Source organism: Globicephala melas, chromosome 2, assembly GCF_963455315.2.
Source record: "Globicephala melas chromosome 2, mGloMel1.2, whole genome shotgun sequence".
Classification (NCBI taxonomy): Eukaryota; Metazoa; Chordata; class Mammalia; order Artiodactyla; family Delphinidae; genus Globicephala; species Globicephala melas.
The window spans coordinates 127,531,324-127,551,927 of NC_083315.2; the positions used below are offsets into that span (position 1 = coordinate 127,531,324).

General features: G+C 40.5%; 1 protein-coding gene across 2 annotated transcripts in view; it reads right to left on the reverse strand.

Moving 5' to 3' along the window:
* SOS2 (SOS Ras/Rho guanine nucleotide exchange factor 2) overlaps positions 1–14,763 on the reverse strand; it is a 99,361-nt gene extending 84,598 nt beyond the window's left edge. For both annotated transcript variants that reach the window (XM_030854909.3, XM_030854910.3), the window contains exon 1: positions 14,574–14,763. In XM_030854909.3, the coding sequence (XP_030710769.1) occupies positions 14,574–14,660 (87 nt within the window). In that variant the 5' untranslated portion in view covers positions 14,661–14,763. The remainder of the gene's footprint in view (positions 1–14,573) is intronic.
* Positions 14,764–20,604: the final 5,841 nt, after the last annotated feature.

Below are 20,604 nucleotides of genomic sequence, written 5' to 3' on the forward strand. Positions count from 1 at the left end.
AGTTTCTTATACTAAACTTGTTAAACTGCAAATATGAAAAGTCATAAAAACAAATATACAGTGTTAAAATCCCAGCCATAGGGCTTCCCTGGTGGCGCAGTGGTTGAGAGTCCGCCTGCCGATGCGGGGGACACGGGTTCGTGCCCCGGTCCGGGAGGAACCCACATGCCGCGGAGCGGCTGGGCCCATGAGCCATGGCCGCTGAGCCTGCGCGTCCGGAGCCTGTGCTCCGCAACGGGAGAGGCCACACAGTGAGAGGCCCGCGTATCGCAAAAATAAAAAATCCCAGACATAAATACTAATAAGGACATCAAGATGACAATGAAAGATAACCATATTTTGTACTTTCACAGTATTTACTACCTCAGCACCCTGAGAGACAATCAACATAAAATTACCACATCAGAACAAACTCATTTTCAGATTTTTCTGAAAGACTGGTCAGAAAAAGAGCAATTAAAATAATTTTCAATCTTTAACAGTAAATTAACAAGTCAGACCTGTATTTTAGTTACACCGTATTTTCAAATTGCCAGAAGGTACTTCCTTATACACACACTGTAAACAGAATAGTCATAATACTATATATTCATGCATAGACACATATAAAAGCATTAAACTTTATTTTTTAAATTGATAAATACTAGGTTTGACAAATTTTGGAAATGCTATTTCCTAATATATATATTTTTTCAGTCCCCCATACTCACAATCAAATAAAAAAATCTTGCTAGTGCACTTGTTCAATCAACTATCATTTGAGTTTCTGGTACAATGTAGAAATAAATCCCTCTGGATACACAGTCTGTGTATTTACTTATGTCAAATTCTTTATTCCACTGCTAAGATTTCTGCAAGGATGCAAGTGCCTCAAACACCAATTAAGAATACTGTAAGTTTTGTTTGTTGTAAGAGTTAAAATTCAATTTAAAAAGAAAAAGCGGCAAATTTCATCCTAAAGATATACTACTACAAAATATTGCTCATAGAAATTTTTAAAAACCTAAATAAATGAAAATTTAAACTGTATGGGTTTAAAGACTCAATATTGTTAAGATGTCAATTTCCCTCAAATAATCTATAAATTCAACAAAATTCCAGGATTTTTTTTTTTTGGTAGAAATTGACAGGCTAATTTTAAAATTCCTATGGCTATACAAAGGTCTTAGAATAACCAAAACAACTCTGAAAAAGAACAAAGTCGGAAGGCTAAAACTACCTGATTCCAAGATTTTTTATAAAGCTACAATAATCCAAATAGTGTGGTAATGATGTAAAGATAGGAAAATAGGGACTTCCCTGCCAGTCCAGTGGTTAGGACTTTGCCCTTCCACTGCAGGGGGCGTAGGTTTGATTCTTAGTCAGGGAACTAAGATGCTGCATGCTGCACAGCCAAATAAATAAATAATAAAATAAATAAAATTTTAAAAGATAGGACAAAAGACCAATGCAACAGAATAGAGAATCCAGAAATAAAAACACAAATACAGACAAATGATTTTTTTGCTCGTTCATGCAAAGTTTTAAAAATTTAAAACTTTTGCTCTTCAAAAGATAATATTAAGAGTGAATTGAATATAATCAGTGAATCAGACAATGAACTAATAACATTTTATAGTAATAAAACAATATATTTTGGTCTTTCAAGAACTGAGATTTTCTCCATAGGAATAATTTAATTCTTTAATTTTAAACTATATTAATGTGTACATTGAACGCTCTAAGTTGAAGCCATCATTCTCAATTAAATAACACTACTATGACAATACTTGAACTAAATTTTAAAACAAAAATTAGCACTTTCTCTTGGTAAATAAGCTATAACTCTGTCAGAAATTATTGACTAAATGCGTATTAATGTATTAACTATACTTTCTAAGGTGAAGTTGCTATAGTATTTAATGTATATATAGAAAGTGAGAAGAAATAAGTTGCAGATTAGACAGAATTTAGAATTAGGTTTCGAAAAATGAAGTTGTCATATATGGGTTCTAGCACATCTCACCATAAAAATTCTGGAGATCGGATAATTGTAACCTGGTTAATTTGGGATGATGGATATTTTGGACTAATAGTGACAACATAAATACATTTTAGGACTAGTATACATGTGGCATATGGATTCATGGGAAGAATGAAAACCTAAACTATATAGTTTATAATCCATAAACTATTTTATAGTATTCAAAGATAAGGTATCATTATTGATAGTATTAAATACAGTTACCCTGAACATTGATGGTTCAAAACATTTTACTGGATTATGCAATGTTGACTCAGAATTTGTTTTGATCCTTGGATGTATATATATATATAATAATGCCAATTAACTTTATTTACTTTCTTGTTTACATGTTGGGTTTTTTGTTTTAAAATTATTTTGTTAAAAAAATCCCAATAAAGATTTATTGCTTTTTTTTTTTTTTTTTTTTTTTGCCGTACGCGGGCCTCTCACTGTTGTGGTCCCTCCCGTTGCGGAGCACAGGCTCCGGACGCGCAGGCTCAGCGGCCATGGCTCACGGGCCCAGCCGCTCCGCGGCATGTGGGATCCTCCCAGACCGGGGCACGAACCCACGTCCCCTGCATCGGCAGGCGGACTCTCAACCACAGCGCCACCAGGGAAGCCCTACAGCTTTATTTTTAACAGCCAAGATATGAAAACCAAATGTACATCAACAAGTGAATGGATTAAAAAAAAAAAAAAAAAAGTGGGGACTTCCCTGGTGGTCCAGTGGTAAAGAATCCGCCTTAATGCAGGGGATGTGGGTTCGATTCCTCGTTAGGGAACTAAGATCCCACATGCCTCGGGGCAACTAAAGTCGCGTACCGCAACTACTGAGCTCGAGCGCCTCAACTAGCGCCCTCGTGCCACAAACTACAGAGCCCACGCGCCCTGGAGCCTGTGTGCCACAACTAGAGAAGAGAAAACCCACACGTCACAACTAGAGAGAAGGCCGTGCACCACAACAAAGAGCCTGCACACCGCAACAAAAGATCCTGCTTGCCTCAACGAAGATCCTGCATGCTGCAACTAAGACTGGACACGGCCGAAAATAAATAAAATAAATAAATAAATGATAAATCTTTAAAAAAAAAAAGTGGTATATCCACACTATGGAATGCTACTGAACAAAAAGGAATGAACTATTGATGTATGCAACAACATGGATGGATCTCAAAATAATTATGTTGAGTGAAAGAAGCCAGGCAAAAATAACAATATATACTGTGTGATTCCATTACCAAAAAACTCTAGAAAAAGCAATCTATAGTTATAGGAAGCAAATCAGTGATTGCTTGTGGATTAGAGGTCAGGAGGGATGGGAGGGAGAATTATAGAGAGTCAAGAGGAAATCTATGGGCTGAAGGCTATACTATCTTTATTATGAATGTTTCACTTAAGTATACATACATAAAAACTTATCAAACTGTACACTTTAAATATGTGCAGTTTATTGTATGTTAATTCTCAAATAAGTTATTTAAAATAATATAAAAATCAATATTCTGAGGTAGCATTTCTCTGATCAGGGTGTATAATCAAGAATTGAAACCACAGTTGTACACTATAAACTAAGGTCAGGAACTATTTCTTATGTTTTTGGTCTCTTCCTATTTCCCCACTCCTTTATTCCTAACACAAAGGTAATTTAGCACCATGCTTTGCATAAAGCAAGCACTCAGTAAACAGCTGCTAAATAAATTCATGGTAGCAAACAGATTCCCTGAACTTGCTGAAATTCAGAGACTGGGAAAAATTAAGAAGTCCATTAACTTTGGTTTTATTTCATTGGATATGTACCTGAAGACTCAGTTATCCCATATAACATTATAAATGAGGGGATTCCCACTGTATATTCCTCTATTCCCACTGTCTATTAATATTCACTTCCCTTCCCACTTAGATTTAGTGTTCTTAATTAGGTGCTTTCTTGACAGGTTTTCAAGGTGGATTGATTGATTGACTGATTGATTGATTTACTTTTGGCTGCATTGGGTCTTCCTTGCTGCGCGGGCTTTCTCTAGTTGCGGCGAGCAGGGACTACTCTTTGTTGCGGTGTGCGGGCTTCTCAGTGCAATGGCTTCTCTTGTTGCAGAGCACAGGCTCTAGGTGTGCGGGCTTCAGTAGTTGGCACACGGGCTCAATAGTTGTGGCTTGCAGGCTCTAGAGCACAGGCTCAGTAGTTGTGGCGCATGGGCTTAGTTGCTCCGCGGCATGTGGGATCTTCCCGGACTAGGGATCAAACCTGTGTCCCCTGCACTGGCAGGCCAATTATTAACCACTGTGCCACCAGGGAAGTCCCCAAGGTGGGTTTACTTAAAATACAGAAACTACAGGCCAGGAATCTCATTCTATTTAGCTTAATATTAGGTAAGGGCTTACCATAAAACAATCAAAACATACAGGAAAGACTATTAGCTGAAACTGAAAGTTTTGTCATTAAAATTTTCCTTGATTGGAATGAAATGGCAAATGAACTGTAAGTACCTTCCCATACAATCAGGCCAAGAAAGTACAGGCTAGATCAATGGTTCCCAACTTGTTCCAGTGGCAGAGCATTTGGAAGTCACAGTGCTCTTAGAAGAATATGAAGTGTTAAGATACTTACACTTCATCATAGTAAGCAAGAAGAATGTTAATAAAAATAACTATAAAACTTAAAACTATAGGCACATGTTTGTAAGTAAAAACAAAAAGTATCATAAGCAGTTCTCCCTGTAAAACCTCTATATCTCTTGTTCATTTACTTTACAATCTTGCACTACTCATTAGCAGATAAACTGCAGCACGTACCACAGACCTAAGAAAAACTTAAGAGAAAAAAATAAAACTGAAAAAAATTAATAGTGGCTTTTTTTCCTGTGACCTGGGGAAAAGATCACTAAGTATTCAGTCAAAGTTTAAGACTCCCTGGGCCAAATGCCCATGTCCTTCAGCATACTACCAAAACTACTATTTGCACTCTTTCTTAAAGAAGATCTGCCGGCAAGGTACTTGCACTCAAGGAGTAAATAAAGGAGGTTCTCCTTTCCCACATCTCCACAACTGCCCTCCTCCCACTTAACTGAAGAAAGGCAGATCTCCTACTTATCCTGAATCTCATTATGGTGCATTGCTCTGCAGTACAATAAATAAATAAATAAATAAATAAATTCTATGACACAAAACAAGGAGACAATGATAAATATTTTTCATTTAACCTTGCTTTTTCTATCCCCTAGCCTACTGTCAAAAAATACACTATAATGCAGGGAAAAGCTCATGAGAACAAAGAAAAGAAAGCATATTTAAAAAGTACTAAATAAGACTTCCCTGGCGGTCCAGTGGTTAAGACCCCACGCTTCCACTGCAGGGGGTATGGGTTTGATCCCTGGTCAGGGAACTAAGATCCCGAGTGCTGCACAGAGCAGCCATAAACAAACAAACAAACAAAACTAAATACAGGCAACATCACCTTATTTCATTCAGAAGAAAAAATTCAAAGCAAGTTTTCACACCTTATCTATCTTTCTATCTTACAATTTGAATTCAGAAGTGAGATGGTTGGCATGTGACATGTATTAACACATTCATTTGAACTGAAAAATTAAGTTAGACTTTGAACAAGATAAATACAATAGGCTGGTTGGCTTGACAACTAAATTGACTTTACCAATTAGGTTATGTGGGGATATTTTCCATAAAATGAGTAGGCAGAATTCTAAGGTGGCTGGCTTCCAAGATTCCCACCCCTGGTATACATGCCCTGTACACTCCTCTCCTCTTGAATGTGGGCAGGACCTGTGACTAGGGTGAGATATCACTCCTATGATAATATTACCGTATATGGCAAAGGTGACTAAGGTCTGTAATCAGTTGATCTTGAGTTAATCAAAAGGGAGATTACCCTGGGTGGGCCAGACCTAAATCAGGTGAGTCCTTCAAAAGAGGGTCTAGAAGTGTGAGACAAGTGACAGCAGCAGATGCAGTTCTGCTGGCTTTGAAGAAGCAAACTGACATATTATAGGGAGGGTCACATGGCAAGGAATGGCAGCAGCCTCTGGGAGCTGAGGGCCTCAGACAGGAAACTGAAAGGAAATGAATTCTGCTAAGAATCACATAAGCTTGGGAGAAGACCCTGAGCCTCAGATGAGTCTGCAGCCCAAGCCAAAACCTTGATTTCAGCCCATGGGACCCAAAGCAGAGAATCTAGCTAAGCCATGTCTGGACTTCTAACTTAGAGTAACTGTGAGGTAATAAATGTGTGTTGTGTTAAGCCACCAAGTTGTTGATAATTTCTTATGCAGCAACAGAAAATTAATACAATAAGCTAGATCTACAGCTCCAAGGATTCAATGAAAATGTATTTAAAAAGTGTGATAAGGTAGGGCTTCCCTGGTGGCACAGTGGTTGAGAGTCCGCCTGCCGATGCAGGGGACACAGGTTCATGCCCCGGTCTGGGAAGATCCCACATGCCGCGGAGCGGCTGGGCCCATGATCCATGGCCACTGAGCCTGTGCGTCCGGAGCCTGTGCTCCACAACGGGAGAGGCCACAGCTGTGAGAGGCCCGCGTACTGCAAAAAACAAACAAACAAACAAACAACAACAACAAAAAAGTGTGATAAGGTAAAATACATCTTATGAGTAAATATTGCCATGGCTAAGGTATATTGTAGTTAATACTATTTTTATTTTCCCAATCTTTCTTGGATATATTGGACTAAACAAGGTACTTCTAAATAAAAAAAGTGAAAAAGTAGCAGTAATAATAATCAGTCATTTGACAAGTCCTAGAAAATCTAGAAAATGAAAAAGTGAATAACTCTAAAGATCAGGTAACAAGTCATTTTTCAAGTCAGGTGCTTTATGATTATTATTTTTCAAAATTCATGACATTTATGTTCTTTTGATCAACTATGGACTACTAATAACTCAACCCAAAAGGAAGTTTTAAAGCTTTATGGTCATTGGGGAAATTTTTAAAAATTCAGTATATAGACATTTTTGTTGTTGCAAAGAAGTATAAATACAAAGGAGGCATCAAAGACTTTTAAACATAAAATAAATATTATATTAGAATATAATTATGTGGGGAAACTAGAATGAAAAGTTCACAGAGAAAAAAGAACAATGTAAATTTCCAACCATTAAAAAAGCACTTTGTCGTGTATTTTAAAAGGATGAACGGTGTGTATTTCATTGGGTACATTTTTTAAAAATTATCTTACTCTTTTATTTTTTTAACATCTTTATTGGAGTATAATTGCTTTACAATGGTGTGTTAGTTTCTGCTTTATAACAAAATGAATCAGCTATAAGTATACATATATCCCCATATCTCCTCCCTCTTGCGTCTCCCTCCCACCCTCCCTATCCCACCCCCTAGTTGGTCACAAAGCACAGAGCTGATCTCCCTGTGCTATGCAGCTGCTTCCCACTGGCGATCTATTTTACATTTGGTAGTGTATTTTGGGTACATTTAAAAGACTAACGGGACTATTTTATTTTAAAACATCAGTATTTACAAAACATATAAAACTATATCTTCTGAAACTAAACTTAAAGATGAAAATTTTTAGATGTCAGCATAAAAATGTACAAATTTTTCAAAAATTCTTTTGGGATACATAGCAAAAAAGTTAGAAAACTCCTTTTAAGAGAACGAATCAAGACTCGGTGTTGATTAGACATGAACCTGGTGTGAGAGGGAAGGAACAGATGATGCCTAGGTTCCTAGGTTTCTGGCTTGAGAACTGAGTACTGTATCATTTATACTGGAGACGTTAAGTTTAGGGAAGATGATAATAAGCTTGGATTGGGACATGCTGTGAACATTTACATATGAATGTCCAGGAAGCAGGAGGTGCAGATAGGCTGCAAGAGAAGGCCTCTTCAAGATGATGTTTGTCTGAAGACTTACAGGAGGTAAAAGGGCCACTCATGTTTTTATCTGCAGGAAGGTTGTTCTAGGCAGAAGAAACTCCAAGTACAATACAAAAGCCCTGACTAGAACATGTCTATGTGTTGGAGGTACGAGGAAGCCAGTGTGGTGCACGAGTAGAGCAAAAAAAGGTCAGTAGTAAATGAGGTCAGTGAGGTAAAAGGAGAAGCGGGGGAAATACCAGACTGCAGAGGGCCTAGCAGGCCACTGGGAGGACTTCGACTTTTATTCTGAGAAGCACTGAACAAGGTTTGAGCAAAGGAGTGACATGATCCCACTTATCTCTATTGTGTTGAGAAAAGGCTGAATGGGGCAAGGGTAGAAGAGAGGAGACCAGTTAAGAGGCTACTTTGATACTCCCAGAGTGTTCCCAGGTGGTAGAAGTGGAAGAGTGAGAAATGGTGACTGAATATTGCTATAGTGTGAAGTAGAGCTAAAAGGATTTGCTGACAGATTAGATACGGTTTATAAAAGAAAGACAGGATTCAAGAATAACTCAATATTTTGAGCAACTAGAATGATGGAGTAGCCATTTACTAATGTTGGAAATGTTACAAAAGGAGCAAGTTTTCAGGGGAAGAGAAAGAGCTCAGTATTAGTTGAGATGCCTATCACACATCTTTGTGGAAGTGTTAAGAAAGAAACTGGATATCCAAACTCAGGAGAGACACCTGAGCCAGAATTATAAATTGGAAACCATCAGATAGAGATGAAATGTGAAGCAATGAGGCTGGGTGGGATCTCCAAGAAATCTACTGTAAATAGAAACAGGAGTCCAAAGACTAAGCTCCAGGGAGGTCAGGATGATGTAGATGGGAAGATGAGGAGATCAACAAAGGAGAAGAACTAGGAGTAGTCAGAGAGGGAGAAAACCAGCAGCGTTTGGTGTCCTGGAAGCCAAATGAGGAAAAGATTTCAAAAAGGAGGAAGAGATAAACTATTAAATGCTGCTAATGGGTCAATTAAGAAAAAATTACCAGAGGCTTCCCTGGTGGCGCAGTGGTTGAGAGTCTGCCTGCCGATGCAGGGGACACAGGTTTGTGCCCCGGTCCGGGAAGATCCCACATGCCGCGGAGCGGCTGGGCCCGTGAGCCATGGCCGCTGAGCCTGCGCGTCCGGAGCCCGTGCTCCGCAACGGGAGAGGCCACAACAGTGAGAGGCCCGCGTACGGCAAAAAAAAAAAAAAAAAATTACAAAGTGCTATGTAAGTAAGAAGCAGTATTTGAGTTTACAAAGTGTCTTAATGAAGAAAACTGGGGTAATAAAAACTTTACTTGGAGGAGATCATAGTAGTGCTCATATCTAGATCTTGATGTTATTTTCATTGTGTTGCTTACACATTAAAATGTAAAGTGTATAACACTTTACACATTTCAAAAGCTTTCTACTTACTATATGTTCTTATGTAAAAAAAGAAAAGAATTTTAGGTTGTTAATTTTTAACATGATTCCATGAGACAATGCTAAATCCATTACTTCCATTAAAATTCCTTCCTGATTCGAATATGCAGGCTAACAGAGGATATAATCAAACTACTGCTCCCTTGAAAGAAAGGCCATGGTTAATAAAAAAATATACACTTGATTTATGTCAAGTGGTAACACAAGTAATGCTTTGGATACTCAGCATAAAACACTTTAATGGAATATTATTGCTCCAAATACACCATACCAAAATTAACCTGAAAATAGAAGAAGACTACTAAATCATGGCTGAGACGAAGCTAAATGCAGCAAGCTAAAACGCATTCCTAATGCTCATCCAGTTCTGGCTGAACCCCTTGGGTCAGTCTGGGTCATTATTAGTTTGGAATAATTCCAAATGACTCCCTAGAGTTCTACTGTTATATTCAGTGGCTTTAGGAAATCCAGAACAGGCCTCATGTCACAAAAATCATAGTTTCTCCTATTCCTTTTAGTTGGAGTGATCTTTTCAAAGAAGCAAGTTTGATCAAGTTCATCTAATTAATTTGTCACATAAATAACCCTATAGGCCTTCCTATTCACAGGTAAAGACCTTAACCTGGGTCTACACTAGAGTCTCTCAACTAGCTCATCTCCTTTTTTTAAAAAAAATAAATTTATTTATTTACTTTGGGCTGTGTTGGGTTTTCGTTGCTGCACGCAGGCTTGTTGTGATGCGCAGGCTTCTCATTGTGGTGGCTTCTCTTGTTGTGGAGCATGGGCTCTAGGTGCACGGGCTTCAGTAGTTGTGGCACACAGGCTCAGTAGCTGTGGCTTGCAGACTCTAGGGCAAAGGCTTGGTAGTTGTGGCACACAGGCTTAGGTGCTCCGCGGCATGTGGGACCTTCCCGGACCAGGGCTCGAACCCATGTCCCCTGCATTGGCAGGCGGATTCTTAACCACTGCGCCACCAGGGAAGTCCTCATCTCCTTTTCACTTGGTCTTGGTTCTTTAAATCAAGCCATGTTCCTACCTTTCCCTAGGGCTCAAATCCTTTCTCCCCTTTCTTTGTTTTGTTAATTCCTATTGATCTTTCAGATAATTAACTTCTTTACTGTCTGCCTCTCCCAGGCCTCTCTGCCACAGCCATTTAGAATGGAAGCTTTATGAGACCAAGGCCTTGCTACAACCTCAGTACCACGAACAGCACCTGGCACACAGGAGGCACTCAATAAATATATGAATATATCCTCCAGAGCTCAGCATGAATGTCACTTCCTTAAAGAAGCCTTCCTTGACCTTCTTATATCAGTAACACCAATTTCATTTTCTCAAAGGACCCCCAGGCTTTTCTTCTGGGCCCCAGGAAAGATCCAGCACAATCTTCTAAAATAGTTCCAAGAGATATTAGTACAAAGGCATAAACACTAGACTCTTTCAGATTTCACAAAAGCAGTTCTGAATCAAAACCCTCAACCTTCTTCCCCCACCCCCCCACCCCGCCACAGACTGCTATTAATTAACTCAAACATTCACACCTCTTGAATTTTAACAGATATCTAAGAGCAAACTATAATGGTTGAGGTGGGACGTCAATATTTAACCTGAATGAAATTAGACTCAGGAACAAGGTAACTCTACCAATTCTTTCTAGTTCTCTGTGACATTTGTAACTACAGATAATAACGACAGACATTTTCTCTTCCTTGGCTAGCCTGGTGAATAAGGCCTTACAGAAAAGGCATCTACCACAGAAATACCAGGGACTAAAATACCTGCTAAAATGATTTTAAGGCATGTTTCCCACATATAGAATGCCTACACTGATTTTTCTCAGCATACAATCGAATAGCACATGCACAAAGTACCACAGGCATTTCAAAGACACAGGTAATAAGCTGCATTTACAAATATATCCCACACTCTTTTTTCCTCCGAGTAATATGATAGCTTCAATCTTCTCGGGGAATAGTGATGAAGGCATTTATGTCTCTGGCTCTTTTAGGAAAGATACATAATTTAGCAGTAATGTTAACAATGCATGTATTATCCATTAGCAGTGTCATTTAGCTCTACTTTACCCTTTGTAGTTCTGTATGTACTTAAATGTCCTAGGTGAAGTTCTGTTTTAACAGTTAAAGAACAGCAGCACAACAAAACAAAAAGTTAAAGAACAACACATTTCTATTTCCAAAATTATTTTTTCTTAAATCTATTTCTCAATGCTCGTGTTTCTTCTACATAGTGAAATGAATATTTAATGCTGGTTTAAAAAAATCCCTTGCGTTTTCAGTCAGTAATAGTAACTTGGTCAAATATATGTATTTTTTGGTTTCCAGAAAAATCAGCCAAAACTTGAAAATAAGCAAAAGAGATAACTAGGTGTTCTTCAGCACAGTTCAAGCTACGCTTGAACCTTTGATTACTTTCTACTGACTGGGCTCTTTTACAAATTGATCAGATTAACTTAGAGATTTTTGTCTGGTACAGATGCAAAACCTAATCAGCAGGAAAGACAATCCCAAATTTACTGCTTATGTTCTTGTAGGACATTAACAAATTTTGTGTCCAACCCCAAAATCTTACTTTAATATTCTTTTATTAAGTTGCCTATAAATACCTACCTCCTCCAATTTTCATTTGAAGTGGTTCTAAGATCTCATGAGTTCCCTCATTAAGTAGTAAATTGAATCAAAATTACTGATACATGTTCGTTCACATTGGTATGAGAGTTGTGACTTTACCTTTCTGAAAATTATATTTTAACAGTTTTGGAGGTTCCATCAAGATGCCCAAGTGAACTAACCTCACAGAGTTAATTAAACAACCTTGTTCTTTTCAAACACAGAGATATTCCTTACAAAACCTTGAGCTCATAACTGCTATCTCATTTACATAAACCAAAACCTCAAAGTTTATAATTTTCAGTCTAGGTGGTAAACACCTTTAGAGCAAGGCCTTTACTTTTATTCATGTTTGTATTCTTAGGATCCAGCTTGGTGCCAAGTACCTAAAATGTGTTCAATAAATGTTAAATGAAACTAGCGTACACATGTTTGATGGCAACACCAACTGGAGGAGAAAAATCTTAGTAGTCTAATACTATTGCTGCATCTACTATTAATCCTAGCAGTCTTTGTAACAATCTGGTCAGCTGGTAGAAGGAAATCAAATTCTAGATGCCTTGAATGTGAAGACAGAGCCTCCCCATAAGTGGTAGGAATTCTCAGTGTACAAAGACAAGGGTGGCAAGTATAGACCAGAATTTAACTCATCCTTCAAAGAGTGAACCTTGAGCTCTTTAAGAACTAAAACTCTTAGCAAGCACTACAAACCTACATGTTGCAATACCACAAATACCACAAAACTGAACATAATCTGAATTATGAACACCAAAAACTTTCCAAAAACATAAAAAGTGTCTTCCATAGGAATATACCTCAATTCTAGAATAACAGTAAATTAATAAGTTAAATAGAAACTGCTTCTTGAATTCACCTCAAAAGACCAGATTTTCTTTGCTGTATTTATTCCGTAAGCAAAGGATGTACAAGAACTGTGGAATAAGAAAATAGAGATCTACAAGGCATCTGAGTTCCAAGAAAACAAGCACAACACATAAATGCAAAATACCAGACTCAAAGCAATGGACTAGGATTGGATGCTAATGCTGGCTTTGTTTCCAGGCTAACCTGAAGATACAAATCTGTATTTGTGCATGACGGATTATTAGGGTCAAAGCTACCTACTGAATAAGTTATGCAACACATAATCAAATTCTATTTGCTACCAGAAAATACTAGTAGGTGGAGACCTACTTCACACTGCCAACAATACAGGCCTACCTGATAACCGTACTCAACACTTCTTTCTATGTGGTGGAAGATTTAATTACTATCTAAGCATTTCCCCCTTTGCTTTTCATTATCACCACTCAGCACACTTTCCATTTCTTTCCCTCTCCTTATAGAATCGGGCTGCCCACAAAAGGAAGGTCAATTTAATACTTTTAACACCTAATATACCTGTGAAATGATAACTGTCTAGCTGCTCCTAGCCACCTCCACCAAATTCTTTAAAAAGATACTAGCTGGTGTTTGGCCCAAGGGAGGCAGTATCTCTTCGTAAGAATTATGAAAATAATGGCAAATCTAAAACTCTGAATGAATGAGGAAAATGTTTTTAATTTAATATACTACTTCCTTTCACTTGTAGAAATTTAACGTATGAAGATTTATTTTCCAAGGGCAGCCTTTTAAATTAATGTTTATTCTTTATTATTTTAAAATTTATTCTTGGTTATTTTCCACAAAAGGTAGAAGGGACTAAGTTTGAATCACTAGCAAGGAAAACCCACGCTCAGTAGGTATGGTATCTTCTCCTGCACCCATTTACACTCTTTAAATGCCTTGACCTTACAAAAGGTTTTATTATAAAAATGATAGTATGATTATTACCTAAATGCAGACGAAAACTGACACCATCTACAGGAGAGATGCACCCTAGTGATGCACCCAAACTTAAAAGATTCATTTTTATGAGCTGCTCCTTTTTCGTCCCCTTAAAATGATTCTAAGTGCTAAACTGCACTCAGTGAAGAAACTGACCGAATTCTACAAGGGAAATCTCTCGTAAACAGGGGGGACGCCTTTTGCAGGAAGGGAGGAGGCACTTTAAGTTGACCTCAAGAATTGTTCAAAGCAATATCATGGCTCACTGACATTTCTCGAGAAACACATCCATCTTACAAAAAAAAAAGTCACCACCTCTTAGGTGAGTGGATCCCCTTCACGGGCAAATCGACTAAGGGAGCAGCCCCAAGGAACTTAATTAAAAGTAATTACACAGGCTAGAAATGTGCTTTTGTTTTAGAAACTGTCTAAATACCAGCGGGACTTTCTCTTGCCCGAATCCAGCCTGAGGACAACAAATTGGTCAACGGCGGAAGTCGCCTGACGAAATGACTGCAACGTGAAATCCAGTTTTATGATCATAACAAAACCTTCCTTCCGGGGCAAAGCAAGAACTTGAGAAAACGTCCTTTTGGACGCAGCAGGCAATCACGCGCCCCCATCGCCAGCCGGAGAAAAAGTGCTGGGCCTGCGGGCCCCGAGCGCGGGGAGGGCGTGTAGCTCCCCGTAAGAGCGTCCGAGGGGCCGCGGCCCGCGCGCCCCGCCCGCCTGCCTCCCGCCTCTGCCCCGGCACCTCCCTGGGGGCCCCGCGGCCGCACGGGCACCAGCACTGACCTTCCGCAGGGCCGAGACCAACAGTCCCCGCCATTTCGGACTGTTCTCTTCGCTGAAGAACTCGTACGGCTGCGGCGCCTGCTGCATGGCCCCGGCGGCAGCGCCTCCGCATCGGGGGCGGCCCGCGGGCCGAAACGGGCCGGGCCGGTGGCCTGACAGACAGGGCGCAGGCCGCCTCGCCTCGCCGGCCGCCGCCGCCTCCTCCTGCCCGGGCCGCGGCTACGGCCGAGGCGGCTCGGAGGCGGCGCCGGCGGGCGGGCGGGGGCTCCGGGGGCGGCTTCCTCGGCCCCGCGGCCTCGCCTAGTGCAGAGTCCGCAGAGGAAGCGCGGCGGCCCGTGAACCCGGACGGCCCCCGGCTGCGACCGAAGCGGTGGCCTCCTTTCCCGGCGGTGCTGGCCCGCTTCTCGGGCGGCTCCTCCTCCTTTGTCTGGGTTCGCAACCCGGCGGGGGTACAGCTGGCCTCTCCCCTCCTCGGACTCCCGCTACGGCCGCGGCAAGCAGAGAGCGGCGGCGGCGGCGGCTTGTCTCCTCATCGCCTCATCTCCGCCCTCCCAACCGGCAACACCGCCCTGCCCGGCCCACCCGAGTCACCTCCAGAGGGCCCTGGGGACAGACCGGGCGCGCGCGTCGGGCGAGAGAGCCACACTGGTGCGCACAGCGTTGGCTACCACCACCGCCGCCGCCCCTTCAGCAGCCGCGCACAGCGCCCCAGGGCCGCCGCCAAGCTCCGGGTCCCAGCAAGCGCGGCTCGGCCAGCCCCCTCCGCCCCGCGCTCATTATCCCGTGTAGCTGGAGCAGCCCCGCACGGAGCATGCGCGCCGCGGAGAGGGCAAAGGGGCTGGCCAGGAGCGGAGGCCTCCTCGCAGGAGTGCGCGTCTCCTGGGCGCTTGCTGGGTGTACGTTCCAGACAGACTCCGCAACTCACTGACTGCGTTTTACACACACTCTCCCTCCTCTCGATCTTCCCGAGACAATCCTGACTCGATGGCACTCCTCGAGCCCCAGGACTCCGTCATGGGAAGCAGTATAGGGATTTGTAGAGAAAGGGACTTTCCGGCTGGACAAGATATTTAATGTATTTGTGTTTACATGGCTATTCTGTATATGTAACAATTTCATAGCGTGGTGCTGTGGGGACTGAAGGAAGTGAGGAGTGGGAAGCCCTTAGCACACAGTAGGGCCAAAAAAGGCAGATGGCAACGTTAATCAAGCTTGAACTTAAAGGTCTTTCACTTGCATGAGCCCCTATGTGTTCACAAAAATTTCATACCGTTTTGGTAAAACTTCCCATATTTTTGCATTGTTTTCTTAATGGTGTCCTCCAAACTGTGGCGGTGTGGAGGTGTCAGGCGCCACAAAACCCGGATCTGCCCTTGGGGCCAGCCATACTCATTAGCAGCCCAAAAAAGATCCCCAGACCTTAAGCTTTCCTGAGTTGAAGACTGTGGAAACTTTATCATTAACATAAATTTCATCCCACTAAAGACGCTGAGAACATACATGAATTACAGTACATTGTTCCCAGCCACTAGCAGTGAGGAAGGGAAAGGAAGAACAGGTTGCCAAAAAAAAAAAGTCTGTGCCACGCTTCAGTTCCAGATCAGTAGCAGAGCAATTATCCTACCTTAAAACAAGCACCATTTTGTCATTTTGGCAAAATCATAATGGCAGAGTTGGAAAATTTAGTATCCACTCAACCATTTTTCTAATCCAAGTATCCACTGAATCAAGAATCTTTTCTAATAGATAAGCAACAAGGATATATTGTACAGCACGGGGAAATATAGCCAGTGTTTTGTAATAAGTTTAAGTGGAGCATAATATATAAAAAATATTGAATCATTGTGTTGTACACCTGAAACTAATATTGTAAATCAGAAATACTTCAATTAAAAAAATATCTCTAGGGCTTCCCTGGTGGCGCAGTGGTTGAGGGTCCTTCTGCCGATGCAGGGGACGCAGGTTCGTGCCCCAGTCCGGGAGGATCCCGCGTGCCGCGGAGCGGCTGGGCCCATGAGCCGTGCCCGCTGGGCCTGCGCGTCCGGAGCCTGTGCTCCGCAATGGGAGAGGCCACAGCAGTGAGAAGCCCGCGTACTTAAAAAAAAAAAAATATATATATATATATATATATATATAATGGCCACACCCACATTCCCACGTACAATACTTGGGATAAAGGTAAGATAGGGAAATTCTTGTATCTCTCCAATCTTTCCATCAGTGAGGGCAAAGATCTTGGCTTATATAGTGTCTTTACTTTTCTCTCTCTTCCTGAACTCCAGCTATAAACTGCTAGGCTGTCAAACTACTGGACTGTGATTGTATTTTCTTGTAGGAGAGTAAAGTTGTTAATGGGAAGTTTCATTCTTGGCTAAGGAGGTTAGAAGCCTTCTCTGGGTCAAATCAGGTCTGAAGACACATTTTGTTTAACCAAAGCTATATTTAAAATTTTTAAACTGTTGTTAATATTTTAAAATTAAGAGATTTCATATAAAAATCTGGATTTTCAGCTTCTCTTGACAAAGATCTGGCAACACTGGGCCCTGATGCTTCTTGCAAGGGAATAATCAGCAGGCAGTGGGGTAGTGGCTGCCTCTTTAGAAAAATATGCCATCCCGTTTCCAGTTGGCTATACTCCCCAGCTGGCACTCTTCACCCTTTTATGTAACCTGCCTAGTCTCTACAGGCATCTGAGTTGTGATCTGTGGGCTAGGCAAACAGAAATGTGATCCACGTGCATGTGGAAGATAATCCAAGAATGACACCAGTAAAAAGTTTCCCAACCAGACAAATGGGCCACCTAGAAAAACATGTTGGATCAATACTGTATACTCTACACTAGGCTAAAGCCAAGATGTGTCAAATATTTAAATGTAAAAAATAAAACCATAAAATAATCTGTTTATAACTTTGGAGTACAAAGACCTTTCTACTATGATATAAAATGTAGATTGATAAATTCTATTTTTTTAAATGTATACCAAAGAAAAACACCACAAGCTAAGCCAAAAGGCAAATAACAAACTGGAAAAAATATTCGCAACTCATTTCCTACACAGTTAATCTCCCTAACATCTAAAGGAATTCCTGCAAATTAATAAGACTAAAACTTAATAAGAAAATAAAGATAAAAGATATGAAAAGGAAATATAAATGTCTCAAACATATTGAAGATGCGCAACCTCATATTACAAAAATCGCAAATTTAAATAATACTGTTATCATTTTTCACCTATTAGAATAGCACAGATCAGAAAGTTTGATTATATACTATGTTGGTGAGAATATGGGGAAACCGGTACTCTGATAGATTATTGGTGAGATTGGTAAATTGGTTCAATCTCCATCAAGGGCAACTTGACAACATCCAAGTTGCAAAGGCATATACCCTTTGACCCGATAAATTCTAAGAATATATCCTATAGGTATACTTGCTCATATGTGAAATGACTTTGCACAGTATTATTCATTACGGTATTGTTTGTTACAGCAAAACAACAACAAAAAAAACACCCTAGAAATAAACAATTTAAATAATCATCAGTAGGAATAAGGGACTGGTTCAACAAATTATAAATCCAGAGAATGGAACCTATAAAGTCATCTAAAAAGAACCAGGCCACTGTGTTCAGGCCACTTGAACATTCTCCAAGATACACCGCAAAGCGAAAAGAGCAGGATGTATAATACAGTATGCAGAGTATGCTACCAGTTGTGTAAAAAAAAATGGAGACAGTATTTTATTATATATAAATATTTCTGCAAGGCTGCACAAGATATTGATAAGTTTTGATGCCTCAGGGATAAGAACTGGGGGGCTAGAGGAGAGAGGGAGACTTGCCACTGTGTACTTTTTTATGACTTTTGAATTTTCAACTATATGAATGTTGTACTTATTCAAAATATTAATTAAAAGCTGTTTTTTTAAATGAAAAACTCCAACCTCATTAGAAACACACGCTTCAAGTGTTGAAAATAGAAGTATTAAACACACTGATACCATGAGAGAGAGGGCCTATGGATATATAACGAAAACTCAATCATAAATTTGAGTTAAAATTAATATGCTATCATACTAAGAATTTGATAGTAATTTTACTTGTCTTTAGAATTTATTTTTAAAATTTTTTATTGAAGTATAGTTCATTTACAATGTCGTATAAGTTTCAGTTGTCCAGCACGGCGATTCAGTTGTACACACACACACACACACACACACATATATATATATATATATGCTTTTTAAGATTATTTTCCCTTATACATTATTACATAATATTGAGTACAGTTCCCTGTGCTATACAGTAGGTCCTTGTAGGTTATCTATTTTATACATAGTAATGTGTATATGTTAATCCCAGTCTCCCAATTTATCCCTCCCCCCACACCCTTTCCCCTTTAGTAACCATAAGTTTGTTTTCTGTCTCTGTCTCTTTCTGTTTTGGAAGTAAGTTCATTTGTGTCTTTTTTGTTTTTCTTTTAGATTCCACATATAAGCGGTATCATATGATATTTGTCTTTCTCTGTCTGGCTTACTTCACTTAGTGTGATAATCTCTAGGTCCATCCATGTTGCTGCAAATGGCATTATTTCATTCTTTTTTATGGCTCACATTCCATTGTATATATATACGACATCTTCTTTATCCATTTTTCTGTTGGTGGACATTTAGGTTGCTTCCATCTCTTGGCTATTGTAAATAGTGCTGCATTGAACATTGGGGTGCATGTATCTTTTCGAATTATGGTTTTCTCTGGATATATGCCCAGGAGTAGGGTTGCTGGATCATATAGTAGCTCTATTTTTAGTTTTTTAAGGAACCTCCATACTTGTTCTCCATAGTGGCTGCACCAGTTTACATTCCCACCAACAGTGTAGGAGAGTTCCTATTTCTCCACACCCTCTCCTGCATTTGTTATTTGTAGACTTTTTGGTGATGGCCATTCTGACCGGTGTGAGGTGATACCTCATTGTAATTTTACTTGTCTTTTTAGAATTTAGAATGGCTTTAAGGAGATAAGTTGAATGACCCAAGCACATCTCAAATTTTAAAAGGCAGTAAAAATTTTACCACTAATATTCTCTCAGGGCTTCCCTGGTGGCGCAGTGGTTGAGAGTCCGCCTGCCGATGCAGGGGACACGGGTTCGTGCCCTGGTCTGGGAAGATCCCACATGCCGCGGAGCGGCTAGGCCCGTGAGCCATGGCCGCTGAGCCTGCGCGTCCAGAACCTGTGCTCCGCAACGGGAGAGGCCACAAGAGTGAGAGGCCCGCGTACAACAACAACAACAAAAAAAATTCTCTCACTGAAAAACATTTTCAAGAAGGACTTAACTTTTTTCGCATTTACTCTCTCCTACTTCCTCCATTTATTTAAAGCTACAAGTGCTGCCAGTCAGTAGCAAACCAAAGCAATGCCACAGGAAACAATAAATGTTGTTGTCACTCACTTTCATGGTCCGTTGCTGTAGCTAACTCTGGTCCTCTTAACAGTCCACCCGCTGGAAAGAAATTGGAGCAGGCACTCAGATAGATCATTTGCCCTATAACCCATATGGGAGGCTCATGCCCAGAACCCCAACCCCGTGTAAGAGGTGGCATACCAAAAATGTCTTCCCAAGAGGAACAATAATTTTGTATGAAATTCCAAAAGATTTACTTATTGCCCTCCTCTCCATGGAAAAAGCACTGTGTATTGGTATGTTATACACATTCTACTATGGAACAGAAATAATGTTCCCTGGTACTCTGGGTATGAGGATGACACTGAAGTCAGCCAGATATTGCTACCACTACCAAATGGAAAGCCATTTTTTGTAAGTAGGAAAGTGCTCCACTTTTTTTTTTTTGGCTGTGTAGGGTCTTCATTGCTGTGCACGGGCTTTCTCTAGCTGCAGCGAGTGGGCGTCACACTTCGTTGCGGTGCTCGTGCTTCTCATTGCGGTGGCTTCTCTTGTTGCGGAGCATGGGCTCCAGGCGCGTGGGCTTCAGTGGTTGCAGCTCACGGGCTTAGTTGCTCCACAGCATGTGGGA